Consider the following 21,357-nt stretch of genomic DNA (forward strand, 5'->3'; position numbering starts at 1 on the left):
TGCCGTCAATTTATATCTTATTAAATCAGTGGATTAAATTAGTCCTATTTTAAAGTTATTTGCATAATTTATTTAGATATTTTAATTAATATTAATATTAATTGAACACGTTTATTTATATTATAGTTATTTTTATTAGACTTTTTTTTATAATCAACAAAAAATATGAAGAGTGTGTGATACACTTGCGATGACGTGATAAAATAATTAATTAAAAAATAATATTAGCATTGAGTATGAAAATTATTAAAACAACAACATATATTTAATATCTAATTTTTAAAAAAATAATAAAAATGTCAACCTATTCTACTCCATCCTACCCCACCCCACCCCAACCCCCTTTTATCTTCATCATCTTCCCAAAAACAAAGTCTTTCTCAAATTATTAAATCTTATTCTTTTCAAATAACTTAAAGATTTTTTCTTTCATATTAAGAGTGAAGAAGAAAGAAAATTTTATTGACAGTTATTCAACTCCACATCGATGACAAAATGAAATTAATAGCTTCAAAATTATTTCTTTCAATTTTTTTTATATCGTTTTTGATAAATTTAATAACCACATATGAATTTATATAAAAATCTTTATTCGAAAATTGTGATAAATAAATATCGGCTAACTATTTTTGTACGTAAAAATCATTTATCTTTTCTCATCTTCTTCATACCTGTTCTTTGATTTTATGAAATTTGAAATAAATCATACGAAGACTTTCTTTCAAATTTGAATCTTTATCGTTGATTTTCATTTATCTTCATATTTGAAAGATATAAATTTTTTGTATATAAAAAAGAAAAAAAAACAGTTTTTGAGGAAGAAAGTTTTGTAAACTAAATTATGAAAAAGATGATAGATAGGGAGTGGGGTGCTTTCATTTTTGAAAAAAGTGTAAATAAAAAAAAATATTTTTAAAGTTAATTATAATGTAAAAGAAAATTAAAAAAGACACTATTTTAAGTATTTTCACGCGCTTTAAGGAAGTGCAATACATAATTTTTTGTCATATCAGAATTTTTTGTCTAATAAGTAGTTTTAAACAATTTAAGTGTTCAATAGGTACAAGTCTCAGTTAAAATATAAGTGAATTATGCGGAGAATATTGAGGGACTAAAAGCCTAAGTAAATACTTATATAATACTATGATAATTCATAAACAATATACCAAATATATTCTCAGTATTTTGATTAGTTAATTATTTCACATTAAACATAATTAAATTCAAAGATAAAACTTTATTCTAAAATCAATCACATTTTATTTGAAATCACGATAATTTTTCTTCTATTCTAAGAGAAAATACATTACTCTTTAAATTTGTAATCTAACAACAAATAATTATGTGATTATCTGAGTAATTCATTGAATAGTGGAAAAGGGATTGCTTAATCTTGATCCATGATTATCAAATACCGAATTGTTTCGATTCCGACGATTTACTTCAATCAGCACTTACTATTCCTATCGACCATTGTTGCGACCAGTAATTCACTTTTAGTTGGTAATGATTCATGTAAATTCCATACTTGTATTGCCAATGCCCTTAAGATTTCGGCGAAAATGGGCGATCTTGATGAAGGGAAATGTATACATGGAAATGTTATTAAGTTGGGTATGACTGATGTTCTTTCTTTGGGAAATCAGCTCTTGAGAGTTTATGTAAAATGTATGAAGTTTGTTGATGCGTGCAAGGTGTTCGATGAAATGTGTGCAAGAAATATTGTTACTTGGAATACGTTGATATGTGGTTTAAGGTACTCTGCTGAGACAAATGGTTATCTGGGGTTCTGTTATTTCAAGAAAATGTTGATGGAATCGGTGTCTCCTGATTGCATTACTTTCTGTGGGTTGCTCCGACTTTGTGTGGAGTTAAAGGGTGGTGTTTGGTTGGTCAAGGAGTTGCATTCTGCTATCGTGAAGTTGGGATATGATCAAAGTTGTTTTCTTGGTGGGACTCTTGTTGATGTGTATGGGAAGTTTGGGTTGATTGGAGAGGCTAGGTGTGTTCTTGATGGGGTTTTGGCGCGTGATTTAGTGTTATGGAATGTTATGATTTCTTGCTATGTAGTAAATGGTCTGGGTGAAGAGGCTTTTTGGTTATTCAGTTTGATGAGATCGGAGGGGTTTGAGGGGGATGAGTTTACATTTGCTAGTCTACTTAATTCATGTGCTAGTTTGGGGTTCTATGACTCAGGTAGGCAGATCCAAGGTCTTGTTATTAAAGCTTGCTTTAACAAGGATGTGGTGGTTGAAAGTGCACTTGTTGATATGTATGCAAAGAATGAACATATAACCGATGCTCGCAAGGCTTTTGATGCAATGGCCTTCAGAAATGTAGTCTCTTGGACCACTATTATTGTAGGTTATGGACGTCGTGGAGATGGGAAGGAAGCTATGGAACTTCTAAAAAGGATGGTAAGAGAGGATTTTGTTCCTGATGAGCTCACTTTGGCTAGTGTTCTTAGTTCATGTGGTAACTTATCAATGGCCACTGAAACTGTACAAGTTCATGCTTATGCAGTTAAATATGTATTCTCAAATTCTATATCAATTGGAAATGCATTGATAAATGCATACTCAAAGTGTGGTAGTATAGCTCATGCTTACCAGTCCTTCAGCTCAATAAAAGCACCAGATCTTTTTTCATGGACCTCAATGATTGGAGCTTATGCATCCCATGGCTTTTCAAAGGAAGCTATTCAACTTTTTGAGGAAATGTTGGAAAATAGTGTGATGCCAGATAGTATTGTATTTCTAGAGGTTCTCTCTGCCTGTAGCCATGGTGGTCTCTTTAGTAAAGGGCTGCAGTACTTCAGTTTGATGACGAATAACTACCAAATTGTGCCAAGCTCAGAACACTATACCTGTCTCATAGATCTTTTTGGACGATTGGGCCTTCTAGATGAGGCTTATGAAGTTCTAAACTCAATGCCAGTTGAATCCCAACCAGATGCCCTGAAGGCTTTCGTTGGCGCTTGTAGAATCCATGGCGATGTGAAATTGGCAAAATGGGCCGCAGAAAAGCTATTCGTGATAGATCCAACTGATACCGCTACTTACATCCAGATGTCAAACTTGTGCGCCTCTGATAGTAATTGGCCTGATGCAGCCTTGATCTGGGAAATGGCTAGAGAGCGGTTGCATAACAAATCACCAGGCTGTAGCATGGAAATTATTACTCATGGAATCAACACATTAAGCAACTAAAACATTGCTGCAGTAGCAAACACTTGGGCTGCTTTTAGCATGAAAATGGAGAACAGTGAATTGATGTAGTTAGGAAACAGAAAGAGATTGAATATGTAGCAAGAGCAAGGCAAGGGTTACCAGACTGATTGATGACAGGTAAACCTATGCGCAACAATGGTGTAAATCATGTTATAGCCTCCTTCTAAACACAAGAAAATGTTGTCATGCTATGCACTAGTATGATCTGAAGCCAAACCCTAAGCTTCAGGAAGCCAAAAGAACCTTTTGATGGATGGTGGCTCCGCGACATTCTTTTCAGGAAACACAAGTACATGATATCTACAGTAAACATTTCTTTTTTGCAAGACTGAAGGGAGATTGTCTATACTGTTGGCTTCTTGTCTGTAGAGATTTATTTCTGAAAGAAACTCAGATTTTACCTGTAGCTTCACAAGGATCTATATAATGAGAAGATTCAACTTCCATTCAGAGAATGTACATTCCTCTCTCTTCCTTCCGATACTAAACAATCATGGTTCACCAATTTCACATAACATCTGCTACAAGTGTAATACGTACAAACAATTGAACAGTGGGCTACGTAACAGTATATATGGGACTTTATAAATAGGACTTCCTCATTGGAACAATTTCATTACAGAATGAACTTGTGTGGTTTGCCTTGCACCTCCGCTACCAGTATTGACTCAGCGGAGAAAGAATTAAAACAAAGTTACTATACCTAGCACCAATCTTCTTTCCCTTTTCATCTTCCCTATTGTAAGCTATAACTTTCCTGACTACACAAAATGGACCTTTTCTGCTTTTGGTTCCTATAAAAAGGACACCAATGGTGTATCCCTTAGCAAGTAAAACTTTAAAGAAAAAGAAAACTATTTGACAATGACTAACAAACATTTTTTTTTATTGTTAAAAACGATTGACAAACATTTGCTTGTAATCACTTGCCTAATGTAGAGAAGTGCCTTCTTGGTGCAGTTCATCGTACGTTCTCAGCATCAAGCAGCTCTAGCCTCTATATGTTATGTGCTTGAGCTGAAGTAGATTCTATTACGAACTATCTACCACCTCTTTCGCTACTACCATTGAAAGAATTTTGCCGAGTCAACTCATAGTTCTCTGATCGAGGTTGTTCGTTCTCACAGTTAACTGCTGTTGCTTTTGAACAGAGAAAAAGAAATGAAGAAGTATATATCGAAACATGCCATGCACTGCAGAAACGAGATATGAAAGATGTCAGAGAAAGAGTAGGAAAGAGAGAGAGAATCAAAAAAACGTAGGAGAAATGCTTGATAGCTCTTCAGACCTGTGCCATATCCAGTAATTTTGACTTGTTTCAAGTTTCCAGCTAATAGCAGCTATTGCTAATGCAGTGAATCCCGCAAGTAGAAAGCGCCACCGAAAGCGCTTCAGAAGAGACCGAATGAAATTATGAACCCATGCTTTTACAGTTTCCCATCTGCATTCAAAATCATACTTAGCTGAATTTTGTTAGATATTAAAACAAATATATAAAATTTATATATTTGTTCTAAAAATTTACATGTCTAAATTTTTAGAACAAAAATTCCACCTACCTGTTGAGCATGTTCAAACAAATTTCTGTTGAAAAGGAAATCCATCTATGATGACTAAAGAATTCAATGAGGAACCCAATGAACAGAGCCAAAGTACCAATAGCGACGACAAGAATAATGTTTGAGGACCTGTAAATGTTAACCGAGTTAAAGCTGATTCAAACGGTTCACTGACAAGAAAACCAAATGCAAACTTCTAGTGGAAAAAGAGGAACTTTACTTGGTTGGTCCATTTTCAGCCATGAGGGCTGTCAGGATTGCAACAACAGTGTGAATCGCCCTCTTTGTAACTTCGTCAATAGTAGACAAGTAAACAAAAGTACTAACAACAGCCATGAAAGAGAGCCAGAAATCCATGAACTGGGGCCAATCAACAAAAAGGAAACCATATAATTACTTAGCCACCAAACGAAAAAATGCAATATAGCAAAATGCATAGGAGTGATACCTGTAAGACATGATAGGATAATGGACACCAAGTGCCAAGATCACATGCATGATACAGGCCACTTGAGATACCACTTGATGTGTAAAGAACCCATTCAGCAAATGCCTGCAGAAGAAAGGAGGCATAGAAAAATGAAGAATCCAAGGTATAGCTCTACCTCAAGTTCATCCGCTTGTCCACTGAAAAAAAATTATTATACTCACACTCTGAAAAAGTTTGTCTACTGAAATTAACCCCAGATATCTGATTTTAACAGCCTCTTCACTTGAATATCAATCAGAAGATGTTATGGGATTAGCTAATCACCTTATGACGGAGGGCCCAGTAAGCAGGGAGCAAAGCTGCAGCATTGGATCCAATAAGGGAAATCGATTGCCACATTTGTCCTACATGAGTTTTCAGCACTTGTCCTTTAAAAGATCCATTGCCTAATTAATTGGCTACTAATGAGAACTAACTGAGTTAAAATGTTAGCAAAACATAAGCAAACAAATAATAATCAAGAGTGTACTAGCAATAGCAAATAGCATGTTAAAAGACATGTTGGCAACATAATGTTGCAATTTGTTATTTTTTATTTTTGTTGGTGAAACACATGCAGCAATTGAAATGGTTTAAACAGAATCATGATCAGAGCAAGCTATCACCACTCAGAACACACAAATGTTGCTCCTCATATTATCATACATTGAATAAATTGAAAGGTTTACTCGATATGGTACTGATTGTGCAAACAGTAACCAGTTACTCTAATCTGCAACGTCTAGTTCCAGATTCAATTTTAAGTGCTAAGTGAAGACTTTCAAAAACACAAACAAACAAACAAACAAACCACAGAGGATGTAGCAACAGTTCTCTTAAAATGGCTAAAGACACTGACATAAGTCCGAATGGCACAAAGATACAATGTTTTACCTGAAGAAGAAACCAGTTCAACACTGCAATCAAAGCCTCCAGTGCGTCGATCACAATCACAGAAACTGAAAAAGACAGATTTATTGCATGAGAACATGAGAAGTTGAGAACCCAATAGCTTAATCTTCAGAAATCGTCATATATGAACCTGTAGAATGTGAGACCACTTGAATCCAACACAGACTTGCATGCCCCGTGCGAAGAGCATTTCGCTGGGCATCTCTCTAGTGAGATAGACATGGTAGTTTCAACTGTCGAACTATGCCTGTTTGAAATTGGGTGCCTTAACCCAAAACTCCATGTTCCTCCTCTAGCATATATGATATAAAAGCTAACGGATTTATCACTTGCATCATATAACTTAAAAAACATGGAACCATTGCTATTGCTTGTGCTGTTTGCATAGAAGTAATCCCAATTACTAAGAGAGGGAAATCCACCATATCTGGCATATATTTCCCCACTTATCTTTGCTTCTGATGCAACGCGGACATGAATATTTCCACCACCAGCACCATCGGGAATGTCCAGAAGGAAAAAGGTCCAAGTGTAATCACCATCAGAGGAATTACTCAAAAGAGGTCCCAAAGGAAAATTAGCAGAGCCTGAGGAAACTTCTCCACTGATAGGTAGATAATAGGATTCAAAAGCGACAAATGGAGTTCTTTTCAGAAACGTCTGCACAGAACAATTACGAGGTAGTTAATGGAAAGTCCTGCTACTATTTCAAGACTCCCCCCACCTACCCCCACACCCACTCAAAAAAAAAAGACATAAAATGAATTGACAAACTAATCAGGTCAGCTTTGATGCGTGCTATTTGTACTGGAAGAGAAAATGTATATCTATACATCTAGTGTATCATTTTCTTTTATTAAGCAGGAAATTGAGTTATCCAAATTCACAATAACCATACATAATGTTCAATATTAATGTGCAAGTAAACAAGTATACAAAATTAATGAGAAGTTTTGAGAAAGATTGAAGCAGACAAATTCAATATTAATGTGCAAGTAAACAAGTATACAAAATTAATGAGAAGTTTTGAGAAAGATTGAAGCAGACAAATTCAATATTAATGTGCAAGTAAACAAGTATACAAAATTAATGAGAAGTTTTGAGAAAGATTGAAGCAGACAAACTCATTAAAAGTCCACCTGAAGTGTGTATTTTGCTGTTGTACAGTTCAATCCAGCCTTATCCACAGGACACCCAAGTACTTGCCATTCAAATGAATAGCATATTGTAGAGTTCATTTCTTGGATTGCCGACGTGCTTTCTGACAGGTTTGCTGGCAGTATTTTAATATACCAACGACCAAGTCTAGGTAAAGGTATGACCAGTGGCGATCTGTTTATATCAGCAGAATAATCATACAGTTGTGACTGAGGTAAAGTCCCATGCCGAACATAACACATCAGGGGATGTCCACTGCTATTGATGGCCCCATTAGAACGCTGTAATTGAGTGGACGTGATATTTAATGCTGTGATTATTATCTCCTCGGCAATACTCACTACATCCAATGAGTAGACTTTTGACCCAGCGACGTCAAGACAGCTGTTCTCGGTACCTCCACAGGTAGTCATATTGGCTGCAGTTTTATAAGATTTAAGGATATACTCAAGTAAATAAAAGTATGCTCTCTCTACCAGCTTAAGCTTTTAGAGTGAGATGATCTCAGAGCAAGCAGAGGTCCTGATATCGAATGTCACTACCACCCATTATCAAAGAGAATTTTCACATGCTTTAGCCCGTGAAAAAAGACACAGGACCCTGAATATAATTAAGTAAATTAAAGTGTACTCTCTCTAACAAATATGTTAGATGAGATGGTCACACACTCTAACAAATTTGCATACCTATTCCACTTTGAGGAGATAAATAGGTATCCGAACATGAGAGTAAACTAATTGTTTGGTTGCAGAATTTCCCCAGCATAGCTGAATTTGTACAGCCTTCCACAGTTAAGTTACCACTGAATGAGTATGAATGTCCTCGATTAATCTGCAAAGAGAAACCAGTCAATAGAAATTAGCTAGTTAAGATATTAAACTGTTGAAATGATGGTATTACGACTTTAAAAGAAAGATATTTGTTTCACAGTGGTAAGCTTCACTCCAAGGGTTGGGGAGTGAGATTTGATTCTTAGAATCTTCACTTTAATTGATAGAGTAGTATTTCTTTCATTGTTATGACAAAGGAACACAAATCATCATCATACAAGTAAACAATCCAGTGGAACTGAAGACACACCTGCTACCTTTTGGAGGATACAAATTATGTTTTTTTGATTTATACAGGTATTGTATTAAAAAGTACCAAAACTGCTGGCAAGTATTTACAGAGGAAAGTTTCATTACAAGTTTGGAGGAAACAATTTTCAGTATGTATTCCTCCTCACTAACAACTGCCCACAAGGAAGAGAGCAGGCTTCTCTCTTAGGCGGAGCACTTCCTCACTAATGTGTACTCGTATCTTAGAGCTTTGTTAGATTCAAGCCCATTCTTAATCTAGCGGTGTTGTTCCTTTATTAGAAACATAAACTACAACGCTCTCACAAATCTATCACTTCTTAATTTCTTTCCACTTAGAAATCCTTTTCACTAGTTTCACAAAATGCATGACAACCACAAAAGAGCAGGTGCAAGCCATCTCCCCGCATTTCTCTAAGGTTCAGTAGCAACAGAGCTGGTGGAAGTCAAAGTCATTATTCTTAACTACTGGAAGAGCTCATGTGAATGATTAACCCCAAATAAGATCAATCATGTTAGCTCTCCTCTTTCATTTTGCACCATCTTTTAGGTTCAAGCCAAAGAAGAGGAGTAGCAGGCCTTTCCTCTTTAAATTCCTCTGCTTAGGTAGACAAAGAGATAAATGTAGTGATAATTTAATTATTATCTCTGTAGTAAATAGGAGAGAAAATCGAGTTCAATTCTTTTACTAAACTTTAAAAAAACACAGGGTATTAATTGATCACATAGAGATGTTCAGATACATCAGAAGATCATTTAAACAAATAAATAATGTCTATCTGATCATATGTTGAAAACTCAAATAGAAATGTCCATAAGAAAGAAGTGCAAAAGATAATGAACAAGATGCGGAATATAAATAAGTCAGAGCAAGTACCATTTTTGATTGTGTCCTTAAAGGTCCGATGCCATTAAATAACCCAAAATACCATATTCCTGGACGAATCTGCGAAAAAACTTATTTCAACCCCAAGTAAATATGCATAAGACCTCCACTGAAAAGAAATTTATCTCTCAAATGGAGAAGCTAGTATACTACAAAGAAGAAACTAGCCCACATATATTACAAAGTTAAGAATAAACCTGCTCATTTGTCAACATCAAGGATATACTTTTCTGCATGGGGTAGCACTTCTCAACCATTTGAAGATCTTGTGATCCTCCAAAGGAACTATTGGAAATGTGGTCTATCACTACAGAGAAAAACTAATATTATTAGTTACTTCGTGGCCACATGATTTGGCATGCTCAGTCAGTTAAGAGAATGATTTTTGTACCTAGACCTGTAAGAGAAGTGTTATGAACATCTGGAAGGGGCGGACTTCCTTCTCGGAAGCAGATCATCGGCAAAGTACTTGCTTTTCCTATTCTATTCAGGTCCTGCATGCAGTTAAATTCAGGAATTAAAGATTGTAGAAGGATAATTATTGGGATTAAAAGCATGGTATGATGGTCAGCGACAAAAATCCTCTAACACCAATATTACGGAAGTAAACAGAGAAATTGTAGTGGCAAAAGGAGCAAATTGCATAATCATATTAAAGACAACCAAAAAAGAGATTCCAAAGTTATAAGCAGAACATTTCAATGAGGCAAGTTTCGGTCATGCACTTACAACGCCAATATTGGATTCCAAAGCAATAGTCACCGAAGAGAACCATGGTGGTAAGTCCACTGCAGAAAGGCATGGAAACCAAAACCAGTAAGCCATAAATTAAAATGGAAAGAAACCTTAAACTGTGTGAAGTCACAACACAGTATATTCTCCATTCAACACTTCCTCACACAATTATCCGTGATACAACCAACGCAGAAACATCTCTAAGGATATCCATCAAATAAGAAGATCCAGATTGGACCCATTTGAAAAACCGAGACTAAAAAATAAGATAGCACTAATCTGTCTGTAAAGAACACTTCTCAAAAATATACATAGAAAATAAGATAGCACTAATCTGCCTGTAAAAACCCAGTTTTCAAAAAATTACATAGATAGATGTAAACACTGATACTTCACAAACAAAACCAAGATAGCTAGAATGGAGTAATTAATAATAGAACATTACAAACACTAAGGCAGAGAAAAAGCTAAATCCACAACAACTGAATAACAGAGCGAGCAGCTCATGACCAAGGATTTTTTTTGTTTTGAAACTATGGAAATGCTAACAAGAATAAATAAACAAAACCAGTTGGTTGAATCAGAACAAGCAATTACATATTTACATCAAAGCAACTGATACATCAGTAAACGAGTGATCCATAGACCATCAATCAGTTAAAACAACTCAAACGAACCAAGCAACTCGAAATATTGCTCTCATACATCTCTAACTGCATTAATCTATTCATGCATTGATGAATACAGAGAAACAGGTTAAAAAAAACTCTAAAAGAATCAAACCCAGTACCTCTAACTTCATCCATCCCCTCCCAGTGCAACTGATACATTAGTTATACAAGTGATCCGTAGACCATCAATCAGTTAAAACAACTCAAAAAAGAAACAAGCAACTCGGAATATTGCCCTCGTACATCTCTCACTGCATTCATCTATTCTTGCACTGATGAATGCAAGAAATAGATATCAAGAATTTAAGATAATCAAACCCCGGTATCCCAATTTTCGTCAAGATCCGAGAATCCCTCCCCTGCTCCGTCAAACTCTCCCCCACCCCATCTCCCTCCCAGTGCAACTAATAATCAAGTGAAACGAGTGATCCATAGACCATCAATCAGTAAAAACAACTCAAAAATGAAACAAGCAACTCGAATTATTGCTCTCATACATCTCTAGATGCACTCATCTATTCTTGCATTGATGAATACAGGAATAGATATCAAGAATTCTAGAAGAATCAACCCTCAGTATCCCAAATTTCGTCGAGGTCCCAGAATCCCTCCCCCACCCCACCCCCCTCCCAGTGCACCTGATACATGAATGAACAAGTGATCCATAAACCATCAATAAGTAAAAACAACAACTCAAATTATCCCTCTCATACATCTCTCACTACATTCACCGATTCTTGCATTTGATGAACACAAGAAATATAGCAACAAGTACAGAAAAATCATCCAAATAAAACAAGATATCAAGAATTCTACAAGAATCAAACCCCATCATCCCAAATTTCGTCAAGGTCCCAGAATGAAACTTAAAATTCACATACCACAACAACCCTCCCAAAAACAAAACAAAAAATAATCAAAACCCCTTTGAGAAAAAGGATAAAATACAAACTTTAATCAACTAATCCAAAAAAAAAAATTACCACTAATGTATCTCCATTCATAAGGTTTGAGCACAGTAGTTGCATATATGAAGCTAGAAAGAGTAGCACTCTTATGCAAACCATCCCCACCTTGAACTTGTTCTCCATACAAAACCCAACAAGAACTAAAACAAGTAACTGTTAACACTACAATTACAAGAAAAAGATTTGAACTAGAATGACCCAGAATCAAAAACATGTTTTTTTTTCTTTTTCAAAGATGATTCTTTAGTAAAGAATGAGGATGTTTTACTGAATCATTCACCTCCTCTCTCTCTGTGCCTAGAAATATACATTAGAAAAAGAAAAAAGAAAAAAAAACATTCCAAATTGGAATTCAGTCAATTAGATTTTTGGGTAATATAATATATTGTACAAAAAATATTAAATTTGGTGAATGTTTTTGCGTATTTTCTTGGGTTTCTGGGTTGACTTGTTGTTTCTTGAAATTGACTAAGAAATAGGAGTAATATTTATAACCTAAAAAAAAACAAAAAAAAAACTACCATTTTACTTAGCGAGAAGGATGTGAGTGAATTCACGCGCCTAGTGTGATTGTTAGTTGTCACTCGATCTCGATACTTATATCGAAAATTTGATATGTCATATTTGAGTTAAAACATTTTTTAATAAAAGATGATTATTTATTTAAAAAAATATCTTCTTGAAAAAATAGATGGATTTAACGTTTTTTTTATGTTCAATATACGTGAGTTAACATATTTGTATATGTCTAGATAATATGGGAAGTGAGTTGGAGTTAAAAGGTACTGTATTTTCGCACAGGGTGCTTACGCTAAGTGAACGTAAAATGCATTAGTAATTGATTTAATAAAGTAAAATAAATTATAAACTTAAACATATAACATGCATATATTGGTTTGATGTAAACACCCGATGCATATAAGTTTTACCCAAAATATTTTGATCAAACAAATATTGGAAAATCAAAATATATTTTCTCCATATTAGACATATTAGAAGTTTTTTTTTTCAAAGTAAAATAAATTATAAATTTAAAAAACATATAACATGCATGTATTGGCTTGGTGTAAACACCCAATGCATATAAGTTTTACCCAAAATATTTTGATAAACAAATATTGAAAAGTCAAAATATATTTTCTCCATTAAACACACTTGAAGTTTTTTTTCCACTCCGTATTTGATGTTTATATATAAATTTAGGTTAAAAAAATTGTATTTATACACGGTAAAATTCACTTTTTAGGGCTAACATATATGGATAAAAAAAATTCTAAGGAACTTCGATTAAAAAATAGGTGATGTGACAAAGTTGAAGAAGAAAAGTAATCTCAATTAAGAACGAAAAATGACGTTTAATTAATGGTTTAATTAATTTCTTTCGTTTGTATCGTGAATTTAGTTTACTTAACAATTTGATTCTCCAATTATAGGTAATAACATCGATCAATATTTATAATCCAGATGGAGTTATTTGTATCCTTAATTTTGATATTTTATATATATATATATATATATATATATATATTGATTTTTATAAGTTTTTTTTTTACGAGAATAGTATATTTTATTTTATAAGATATTTAATGAAATTGTGTATTTTTTAGAAAAACAAATTTCTAAGCTCTAAATAACAAACTTGTAGACTTTGGAACATGGTTCTTATCCTTTTCTCAATTGACTCAACTAACCAAAAGAAAAAAAGAACTTTTCCATCAAATGTATTATTGACTTTAATATCATATGCATTAATTATATGTATGTATGTATGTACCATTTAAGCATGTGTGTATTTCAAATTTTATTTTGGTCAAAGTCATATGCGGCCAATTAAACTTGTCCCGATTATTCATTTAGACACTTTAACTAGACGTACTATCTATTGAACACTTCAATCATTCTGAATTTGAACCATTTGAACATTTTTTTGAGAATAAATAAAAAATAGAGGATGTGTGAAATACACTCGCGCTGACATGTCAATTTGACCAATCAAATAATGACATGTGTTATTTTTTAATCCAAAAAATTATTTAAACATTATATTATAAAGTAAAAAAAATAATTATTATTTTAAAGTAAAAAAATGAAAAAAAAAAAAGTAAAACCTAAACTTCTTTGCCTTCAACTGGAACAAAACATACATTTCCTCTAACTCCATTAATGGCTACCCTCCCCTCCCTGTACAGTTCCATCTTTAACCCGACAATTTTTTTTTCATCAGCTTTTTTATTACTTATAACTTTTTACTTCATCTCCTTTTTTAGGTAGAGAAAGATGGGGAAAAGAATCTCTTCAAAAAATTTATAAATGAAACAAAATGCTAAGAATTTTGAAACCATTAGAATGGTGGGAGAAGAAGATAACAACTGATACTAAAAATTTTGAAATCATTAGAATGATGGGGGAAGAAGATGACCACTGGTGTATGGGTATGGGGGTTGGGATTGGGGGTTGATAGAAATAGGGAAGAAGAAGACAACTGTTCTTCTTTTTTTTTGTTAATTTTTTTAAAAAAATTAACTTAGGGGTATAAATTAAGAGAAAAAAAAGAAAAATATTATTTTTAATAAATTAACGAGCTCAAGGAAAGTGAATTACACGTTTTTTGCCATGTCAGCATTTTGTGTCTAATAGAAATGACTTTTGAACAAATAAAGTGTTCAATTGGCACAAGGATTAGTTGAGGTGTCTAAATGAATTATGCGGACAACTTTGAGTGGCTGGAGATGACTTAGGCCTTTTATTTTTCTCTAATTCTCTATAATCTAGGTACATAAACAATTTTTTGTTATTAATAATGAATTATTTTTAAAAAAATATTATACAGTCGCAATATTGGTAAGTGATTTTTTTTGTTCGGTATATATTATTAATGGGAAACTTTCACATATAGTCACTTAAATCTAATCTAATTATTCTCCATTGTTATAGTTTGATGATTACAATGCGTAACTACATGTTATATGGAGGAGAGAGGCGAGACTGGGAGAGAGACGAGAGAGTTGAGAGAAAGGGAGAAAAGAGTGGGAGAAAGGTGACTTGCATATTTATCGTTTAGATAATTGTATATTATACACATGTATTTGTGTATTTGGCAAGCGAGATTCGGAGAGGGAGGAGAGAGGCAGCGAGACTTGGAGAGGGAAGAGAGAGGCGAACGAGATTGGGAGAGAGAGGAGAGAGGGCAGAGAGAGGGAGAGAGGTGAATTGTATATGTATATGATTGTATATTATAAATATGCATGTGTATATATGGCAAGCGAGATATGAACAAAATAGCATAAATAATATGGACAAAATAATATGTTGCTAAGATTGTGAGATTATAATAATTTTGATACTTGATATATAATATATTTATTAACTAAATCATGGTTAGAGATTTACTTTGAAAAATTAAATCTTAACCATTTATTTTAACCTATGACATGTGTCATTAATCCAAATAAGAACTTGGGGAAAATGGAGAGGATCCGGATCCGGATTTATGTATCTAGAGTTTGGAGGTTCTGAGTAAATTAAGGGATTTTGGAAAATTTTAAAATTGGTAGAGAATAATGAAAATTATAGGGAAAAAAGATGTGTATATAGATAATTTATCCTTTATCAAATTCAAGTCCAAGGTCCACTTTCATCTTGAAGCTCAAACCCATGTCTCATGTCACAATGACTAGGCATCCAAGACCAATCATGTCATACGTCCAAATGAAGTTGAAGTCCCATCCAAATTTAAGAACCAATCACAATCCGTTAAGTATCAAAATAACATTCTTTGGCCAACCATAAGCAACCTTGTCCACCCCTACAACCATAAAGAGGGGATAGACATGACTTATAAGGAATTATAAGAAAATTATTCAACAAACATTTTGTGATGATAGAAGAAAGTTGCAACATACACTACATAGTTCTTCAAAGAAGTAGTCAACAAAGTTCTTTTTGGAGATCGACTTGAAACAACAGTGTTCTCGATAGTTTTGGAGATCAAATACATTTCAAGGAGGTCTATACAATTATCATACGTTCAAGACATACACTATTAAAAACCTCATATCACAGAATAATTTAGGAGAGAAGAATCAAGATAACCACAAGATTGTACGCACAAAATTCATTTTAAATAATAATTACATCTTTAAAAAAATTATTTTAATTGCAATTAATTTTCAATGCTACGAAAATGCATTGCGAACAATAATATAACAGAAAGATGAGATTAAGAAAGAGCGTGACATGAAATTTTATCAACAATTGGAGTCGTCGCTTTGGTTCCAAAAATTAAGGGAACAAAGTTATTTTTATTCGTTTCGATTTATGAATTCATAGTATAAAATATGTCATAGAAAATATTTTTAAAGTTATATTATTACTGAATATATAAAAAACATTATTTGTTACAAATCAAAAAGAAAAAACTACCATATAAATTAAAATATAATTATTATTAATAAAATATTTCAAAATCAACCTTTTTTCTAACTTGTGGTCGTTCAAATAAGTGAGTACACTATAATGAACTTTCATAGTTTCTATTCTAATTTATTAATATTTCGATCATTTTCTTTAAAAGGATCTAATTTAATTTGATATAAAATTTAAGAACGTTATTTTTTTAAAAAAGATTCAATATTAGAATTATTTATTAAAGGTATGAAAATTTTCTTTAATTTGGAGATTCTAAATACGTAGACGAAAAATTAGAATTAAAATTATATGTAAAAAATGTTAATATTAGATATTAATAAAATTATAACAAAAGAATAGTTAAACTAGTTGTTAGGCACAAATATCGTACAACAGAAAAAATAGCGGTAATATCAACCAATCACAATTCGCCACGTATACTCAGTTCTAATTTTCTCTCTCTTCTGAATAACACATACTGAAAATCAGAATATTCCTCTTAACTTTTCCTCTCCAATTTTGTCATACAGAAAACGTGAATACTTGAGAAAATCTCTCATAGTTGATGCGTGTTTTTGGTGTACGGAACAAAAATGGCATCTGCAAATCAAATGGAGAAGATGAAGTTACGTCAGAATTATCGGAATCACTGGCACACTGATCTTATCAGAGCCACTGAGACTGATCCTCTTTGTAAACTCTCGATTATTATTTTATTTTTTTTTGAGTTTTTTCTATGTAATGTAGCGTTTGATTTTGACTTATAGAATGATCTGTGTTTTCTTTTGTTTTGCAGATTGTTGCTTCTCGCTTTGGTGGTGAGTGTTTCTATTATGTACTATGATTATGATTGATGATGTTTGAATTTATTGCTGAATAAGTAATTTATTTGTTATTAGGATTGCTTTGTAAAATAAGAAAAATGCCATCAAATTAGGGTTTTATGAGCGAATGTGGTAATGTAATATGAAAATTGAAGCATGTTCAGTATCCTAATTTGCTGTGGATTTTAATGTCACTTCTGCTTTGAGGCCGATTGAAATTTTTGACTCAACGTTGGACGTCTATGTCCCACTAGCAATGGTTGGAACTAATATAAAGTGTCGTTAGAAATTTCGAGCATCTTTATATCTCAAGCAAAAGGTGTCTTCAATCAGTATATAAGTCTAGTGTTTTTGCTCTATTGTTCTATAAGCTAAGTAACTTTTGGATTTAAGCTGCAGCTGCAAGCTATTCCTAGTAATGGTTGGTGGTAGTCTTATCGAAATGCCTATTGTCAGCTTGAAAGTGGATAAAAATCTGTCTATAAAACAGGAAGGTCACTTAGGTCCAAGCATCCTTTTCAAATTACTTAACACCTTCCTGCAAAATTATAAGTTGCTTATCGTTCAATGATTTAGTTGGTCGCTTAGCAGCAGATCTGGTGAAATTACTCTTCCATATCCCCTGTTATCACTAATCACAGGGAGATATACTGCTCAGAAACTTGGACTGTCCACAAAAATTTCCTTTCTTCTTGTCTGTTTTGTTGGAAAATCGAGGGAGGAGAAGACACTTTCAGTCGTTCAAATTCCTTCCATCTTTCCTAATTCATGAATAAATACATGTATTGTACTAATACATGCACAAGGTTTACTTTTCAACATATTTCCCCCCACAAAGTGGTACCATGAATGTTCGTCTTATTGATTGTGATATTATTCAAAATTGATTATTTCTTTACCTTTGAATGTTAAAGCGCTCCATGTGCATCATATCTTCTCCGAAAACGAGCTCTGTACAATGATATGTCTAGGTAATTATTTCGTTTTTATGTTTGTGTAAATGAATTGCTGCATCTTGAAATATCTGTTATTGAAAGACTTTCTTTTATAGATATAAATGTTGTGGAGGCTACATGCCTTGTAGCGGCAGATGTGGAGAAAGTCGTTGCCCTGAATTTTGTCTTGGCACAGAGGTCTGGTTTCTTTCTGTTTATCTTACATTCTTATTTTTTTTCTATTTCATGATTGTATGATACAACTCTTCATTGTCGGATATATATCTACATATTTTTTCTGAAAATATCTGAATCTGAATTTTTTTTTCCTAATTTGTTTATCAAACATGCCTTTTTGTTGTCAGGTTTTTCTTTGCTTTGGAAATTCTGTTGCTTCAACACGCTTTATGTTGCAAGATGAATTCAATCTGCAGACAACAAAATGTGATAACTGCATCATAGTAATTTCAACTATTCTCCATCTCTTCTCTCACTTTTCTCTGCTTGTAACATAATCATCTTTTAATCTAGTAGTGTAAAGAATTTTTTTACATGATATATTAGTGTTGCTGCACGTTTATAGCATGTTAGTTATCATTTTTATGAAGCAACCAACTAATACTACTTGTGGGGTTGTAGGGATTCATGTTTTGCCTACAGCAGTTAGCATGCATATGTAGCATTATTGCTTGTCTTGCTGGAAGTGAAGAACTTCAAGATGCTTCTCAGCTTCTCAACTGTTTGTCTGACTTTGTTTACTTCACGTAAGACACTTGATTCTAAGTATCAAAAACATTTCTTATATCGGGCTGTATTTTCATCTTCATTTACCTTTTTCTCTTATATTGGCAGGGTTTGTAGCTGTATGCAGGTATGTGAACACATTCTTCATCTAGGAAATCCTTTAGCATGAACACTGTTCCATTAAATAGTCAAATTATCTTACCTTCTAAAAGTAATAGTTCCATTGAAATAGTGAATCAACATTCCAGCCAAAAAAAAGTTATTTTTCAGACTCCACTCAAGGGATTCATAATTAATCTATGTCCCTTCAGCTCATTTAGACCCTATTTCAAAGGATTCATCATAATTATACTACAACTTTATTCTCCATCAAATGTAGGACCAACTATACTTAGCAAAACTCATGCAAGTTGAGTGTATCATACGACTTATCAAAATTTTTTTTCAGAAAGAAGTCTGATCATGGATAGTGAAGGAACTAATTATGCTTGTATAACTTGTGTTGTAACTTCAGTTATTGGTGTCTGTGAAGTACTCTAAATTGAAATGGTACCTTCAGATTCCATTGTCCAATGTCCATTATTAGTTGTCACTCACTCCAGTCTTGATCATCATAATTCTATTCAGACACAGCATAAGGTTGAAATGGATAAAAGAGATGGAAAATTTGGACCACGCCCAATGTCAGTGCCACCTGTGCAACAAATGTCTCGGTTAGATCAGCCCGTTCCCCCTGTAGTTGGATATCCACCAATGCAGCAACCTCAAGGATATCCCCCACAACCCCATGGTAATCCACCACCACCACAACATCCTCAGGGTTATCCTCCATCTCAGCAAAACCCTCAGGAGTACCAACCACCTCAGCAACAACCTCAGGATTATCCACCACCTCAGCAGCAGCCTCAGGGTTATCCACCACAACAGCAGCCTCAAGGTTATCCACCACCACAGCAGACGCCTCAGGGTTACCCACCACCACAGCAGCAGCCTCAGGGTTACCCACCACCACAGCAGCAGCCTCAGGGTTACCCATCACCACAGCAGCCACCTCAGGGTTACCCACCAGCCAATTATCCCCCTCCTGGTGCTGGAGAACCCAAATCTAATCATGTTCAATGAGTTGAAACTTTCTTTTTTTTGGCAGGAAAATCCATTGATCTCTACTTGAATTTAGTACAATACTTTTAGATTATTCTTCATTTCTTAGCTTGTAGATTATGGTAATTCAGATAATAATTGACTTGTGTAAGAGGATGACTTATTCTATGCGAAGTGATCATTCAATATTAAGATTTTTCATGCACCACACGAACATTTGAAACAATTCCTTGCATCACCTGAGATAAAAAGGAAGGTCGGTTTGATGTAAATAGGAAGTATTTTGTTGTATATATCACTGGATATGTGCATATCATTCTCGTGAAGAAAAAATCTCATAGCAACCATTAACATATGAACAAAGTATTCTGTAGTAGCCATTTCTTTGTGAGTTTATGATCAATTAACACATTTAGTTTTCAAGTCTTCAAGACTAATTAATTGCAAAACACTTTGTCTTTCTTATCTTAAATGCCCTGTCTATGTTGACTTTTAGCAGTCCACAAATAGGAAGAGACCTATGTACGTTATTTTTACACATAATATTAACATAAGTATTCTTATTAAATTCGAAATCCACCAACTTTTTTACGTGTCATTATTATAATTTTGAATTGAATGAGATCGATAACTTATTTTTTACCCTCATAATTTGCACGTTGCCTGATAGATATACTATATGAGATCTTTCTGCCAAGGGTTAATTGGAATATGGATGAGATTAAGGGATCCAATTCAATAGTAGTAATATTTTATTTGATCTTTGTGTATCCGTTATGTACTATCCAAGTTAGTACACAATAAATTCATTATAGTACAAATTCACCTTAATGATCAACTATTTAACTATGAAAGATATGATTAGAAATGAGAATATCCTCAATAAAAGGAGAGCGACTTCTGTAGAGAATGAGATGCGGGAAATAAAATTAAAATGGTTTAAACATATGAAGACGAGATGTCTGGATACTTTAGAATGCAAGTGTCAGAGTCTGTCTATGAATTCCTTTCGTGAGATAGAGGCGTGCCGAAGAATTATTAGGCAAAGTAATTGAACAAGACATGACATAATTTCAATTTATCGAAAACATGACACGTGACAAATTGTGAATCGGAGGACATAAATTAGCTTATAAGTTACAACATGTTGTCGCATTATTCGTTCATACTAAAATTTTTAATATTATAACTTAGCTTCTTGTCCTTTTAATTATGTTATTACGTATTGTTTCCTCTAGCAAACTATCATTTTATTTTGTTATAGTTATTCTCATGGTTTTTTTTGCTATTTTTCATTACTTTTTTTTAGACTCATTTGAATCGTAAATTTATCGAAAATATATTTTCGTTCTCTAAAGTACGAATAAAATCGACATGCATGGAAATCTTTAGGTTCTAGTTTATGGGACTACGAGCCTGTTTGGCTCAGCTTAAAAGCTGGTCAAACTGACTTAAAAGCTGGTTTTTGACTTATTTAGCTGTTTGGCAATACTCAAAACAACTTATTTTAAGTTAAAAAAAACTTATTTTAAGCCAAAAGTTAAAAGCTGGGGTAGGGGTGCTTTTTTTTTTTCCTTAATATTTTTATACAATCTCCAAATTACCCATATAACCCTAACATTTCTTTCTTCCATTTTTCCCTTTTCACGTTTGACATAACAACTTCAGCACTTTTATCC

General features: G+C 33.5%; 3 protein-coding genes across 6 annotated transcripts; 2 read left to right on the top strand and 1 right to left on the bottom strand.

The window, feature by feature from the left end:
• The first annotated feature begins 1,562 nt into the window (after positions 1-1,562).
• On the top strand, positions 1,563-3,209 carry LOC101264162 (pentatricopeptide repeat-containing protein At2g46050, mitochondrial). The gene has a single exon (XM_004231142.5). It carries the CDS (start codon positions 1,563-1,565, stop codon positions 3,207-3,209), a length of 1,647 nt encoding a protein of 548 aa, XP_004231190.4.
• Positions 3,210-3,793: 584 nt separating this feature from the next.
• On the bottom strand, positions 3,794-12,164 carry LOC101248424 (uncharacterized). 3 transcript variants are annotated; one of them, XM_004229838.5, is made up of 15 exons: positions 11,683-12,164; positions 10,023-10,081; positions 9,685-9,787; positions 9,491-9,600; positions 9,285-9,353; positions 8,015-8,159; positions 7,310-7,746; positions 6,301-6,830; positions 6,153-6,217; positions 5,544-5,623; positions 5,238-5,342; positions 5,010-5,149; positions 4,790-4,918; positions 4,519-4,671; positions 3,794-4,423 (listed from the first exon to the last, which is right to left on the bottom strand). In XM_004229838.5, exons 1-15 carry the CDS (start codon positions 11,879-11,881, stop codon positions 4,270-4,272), a joined length of 2,478 nt encoding a protein of 825 aa, XP_004229886.2. In that variant the 5' UTR covers positions 11,882-12,164; the 3' UTR covers positions 3,794-4,269. The 3 variants fall into 3 exon arrangements, with proteins under 3 accessions (XP_004229886.2, XP_010326558.2, XP_010326547.2); XM_010328256.4 differs by having other exon boundaries at positions 5,544-5,647; XM_010328245.4 differs by having other exon boundaries at positions 5,544-5,665.
• A 4,371-nt stretch (positions 12,165-16,535) lies between these two features.
• Positions 16,536-19,870, top strand: LOC101256807 (uncharacterized). Of its 2 annotated transcripts, none has more exons than XM_004229866.5 (8): positions 16,536-16,767; positions 16,871-16,892; positions 17,813-17,869; positions 17,950-18,031; positions 18,199-18,294; positions 18,473-18,597; positions 18,686-18,704; positions 19,205-19,870. In XM_004229866.5, the coding sequence occupies exons 1-8, from the start codon at positions 16,668-16,670 to the stop codon at positions 19,697-19,699; spliced, it is 996 nt and encodes a 331-aa protein (XP_004229914.2). In that variant the 5' UTR covers positions 16,536-16,667; the 3' UTR covers positions 19,700-19,870. The 2 variants fall into 2 exon arrangements, with proteins under 2 accessions (XP_004229914.2, XP_019071668.2); XM_019216123.3 differs by having other exon boundaries at positions 16,648-16,767; positions 18,199-18,277.
• Positions 19,871-21,357: the final 1,487 nt, after the last annotated feature.

Source organism: Solanum lycopersicum, chromosome 1 (genome assembly GCF_036512215.1).
Source record: "Solanum lycopersicum chromosome 1, SLM_r2.1".
NCBI classification, from domain to species: Eukaryota; Viridiplantae; Streptophyta; class Magnoliopsida; order Solanales; family Solanaceae; genus Solanum; species Solanum lycopersicum.

Excerpts from the sequence above, each read along its gene's own strand:
- LOC101248424 (XM_010328245.4), bottom strand. The coding sequence starts at position 11,881 with ATGTTTTTGATTCTGGGTCATTCTAGTTCAAATCTTTTTCTTGTAATT. Across the intron at positions 7,747-8,014 it reads ATCTCCTCAAAGTGGAATAG|CCAATATGACTACCTGTGGA; the intron begins GTATGCAAATTT and ends ATAAAACTGCAG. Across the intron at positions 4,672-4,789 it reads TGTTTGAACATGCTCAACAG|ATGGGAAACTGTAAAAGCAT; the intron begins GTAGGTGGAATT and ends TTTTGAATGCAG.
- LOC101256807 (XM_004229866.5), top strand. The coding sequence starts at position 16,668 with ATGGCATCTGCAAATCAAATGGAGAAGATGAAGTTACGTCAGAATTAT. Across the intron at positions 16,893-17,812 it reads TGTTGCTTCTCGCTTTGGTG|CGCTCCATGTGCATCATATC; the intron begins GTGAGTGTTTCT and ends TGAATGTTAAAG. Across the intron at positions 18,032-18,198 it reads AATTTTGTCTTGGCACAGAG|GTTTTTCTTTGCTTTGGAAA; the intron begins GTCTGGTTTCTT and ends TTTTGTTGTCAG.
- LOC101264162 (XM_004231142.5), top strand. The coding sequence starts at position 1,563 with ATGGGCGATCTTGATGAAGGGAAATGTATACATGGAAATGTTATTAAG.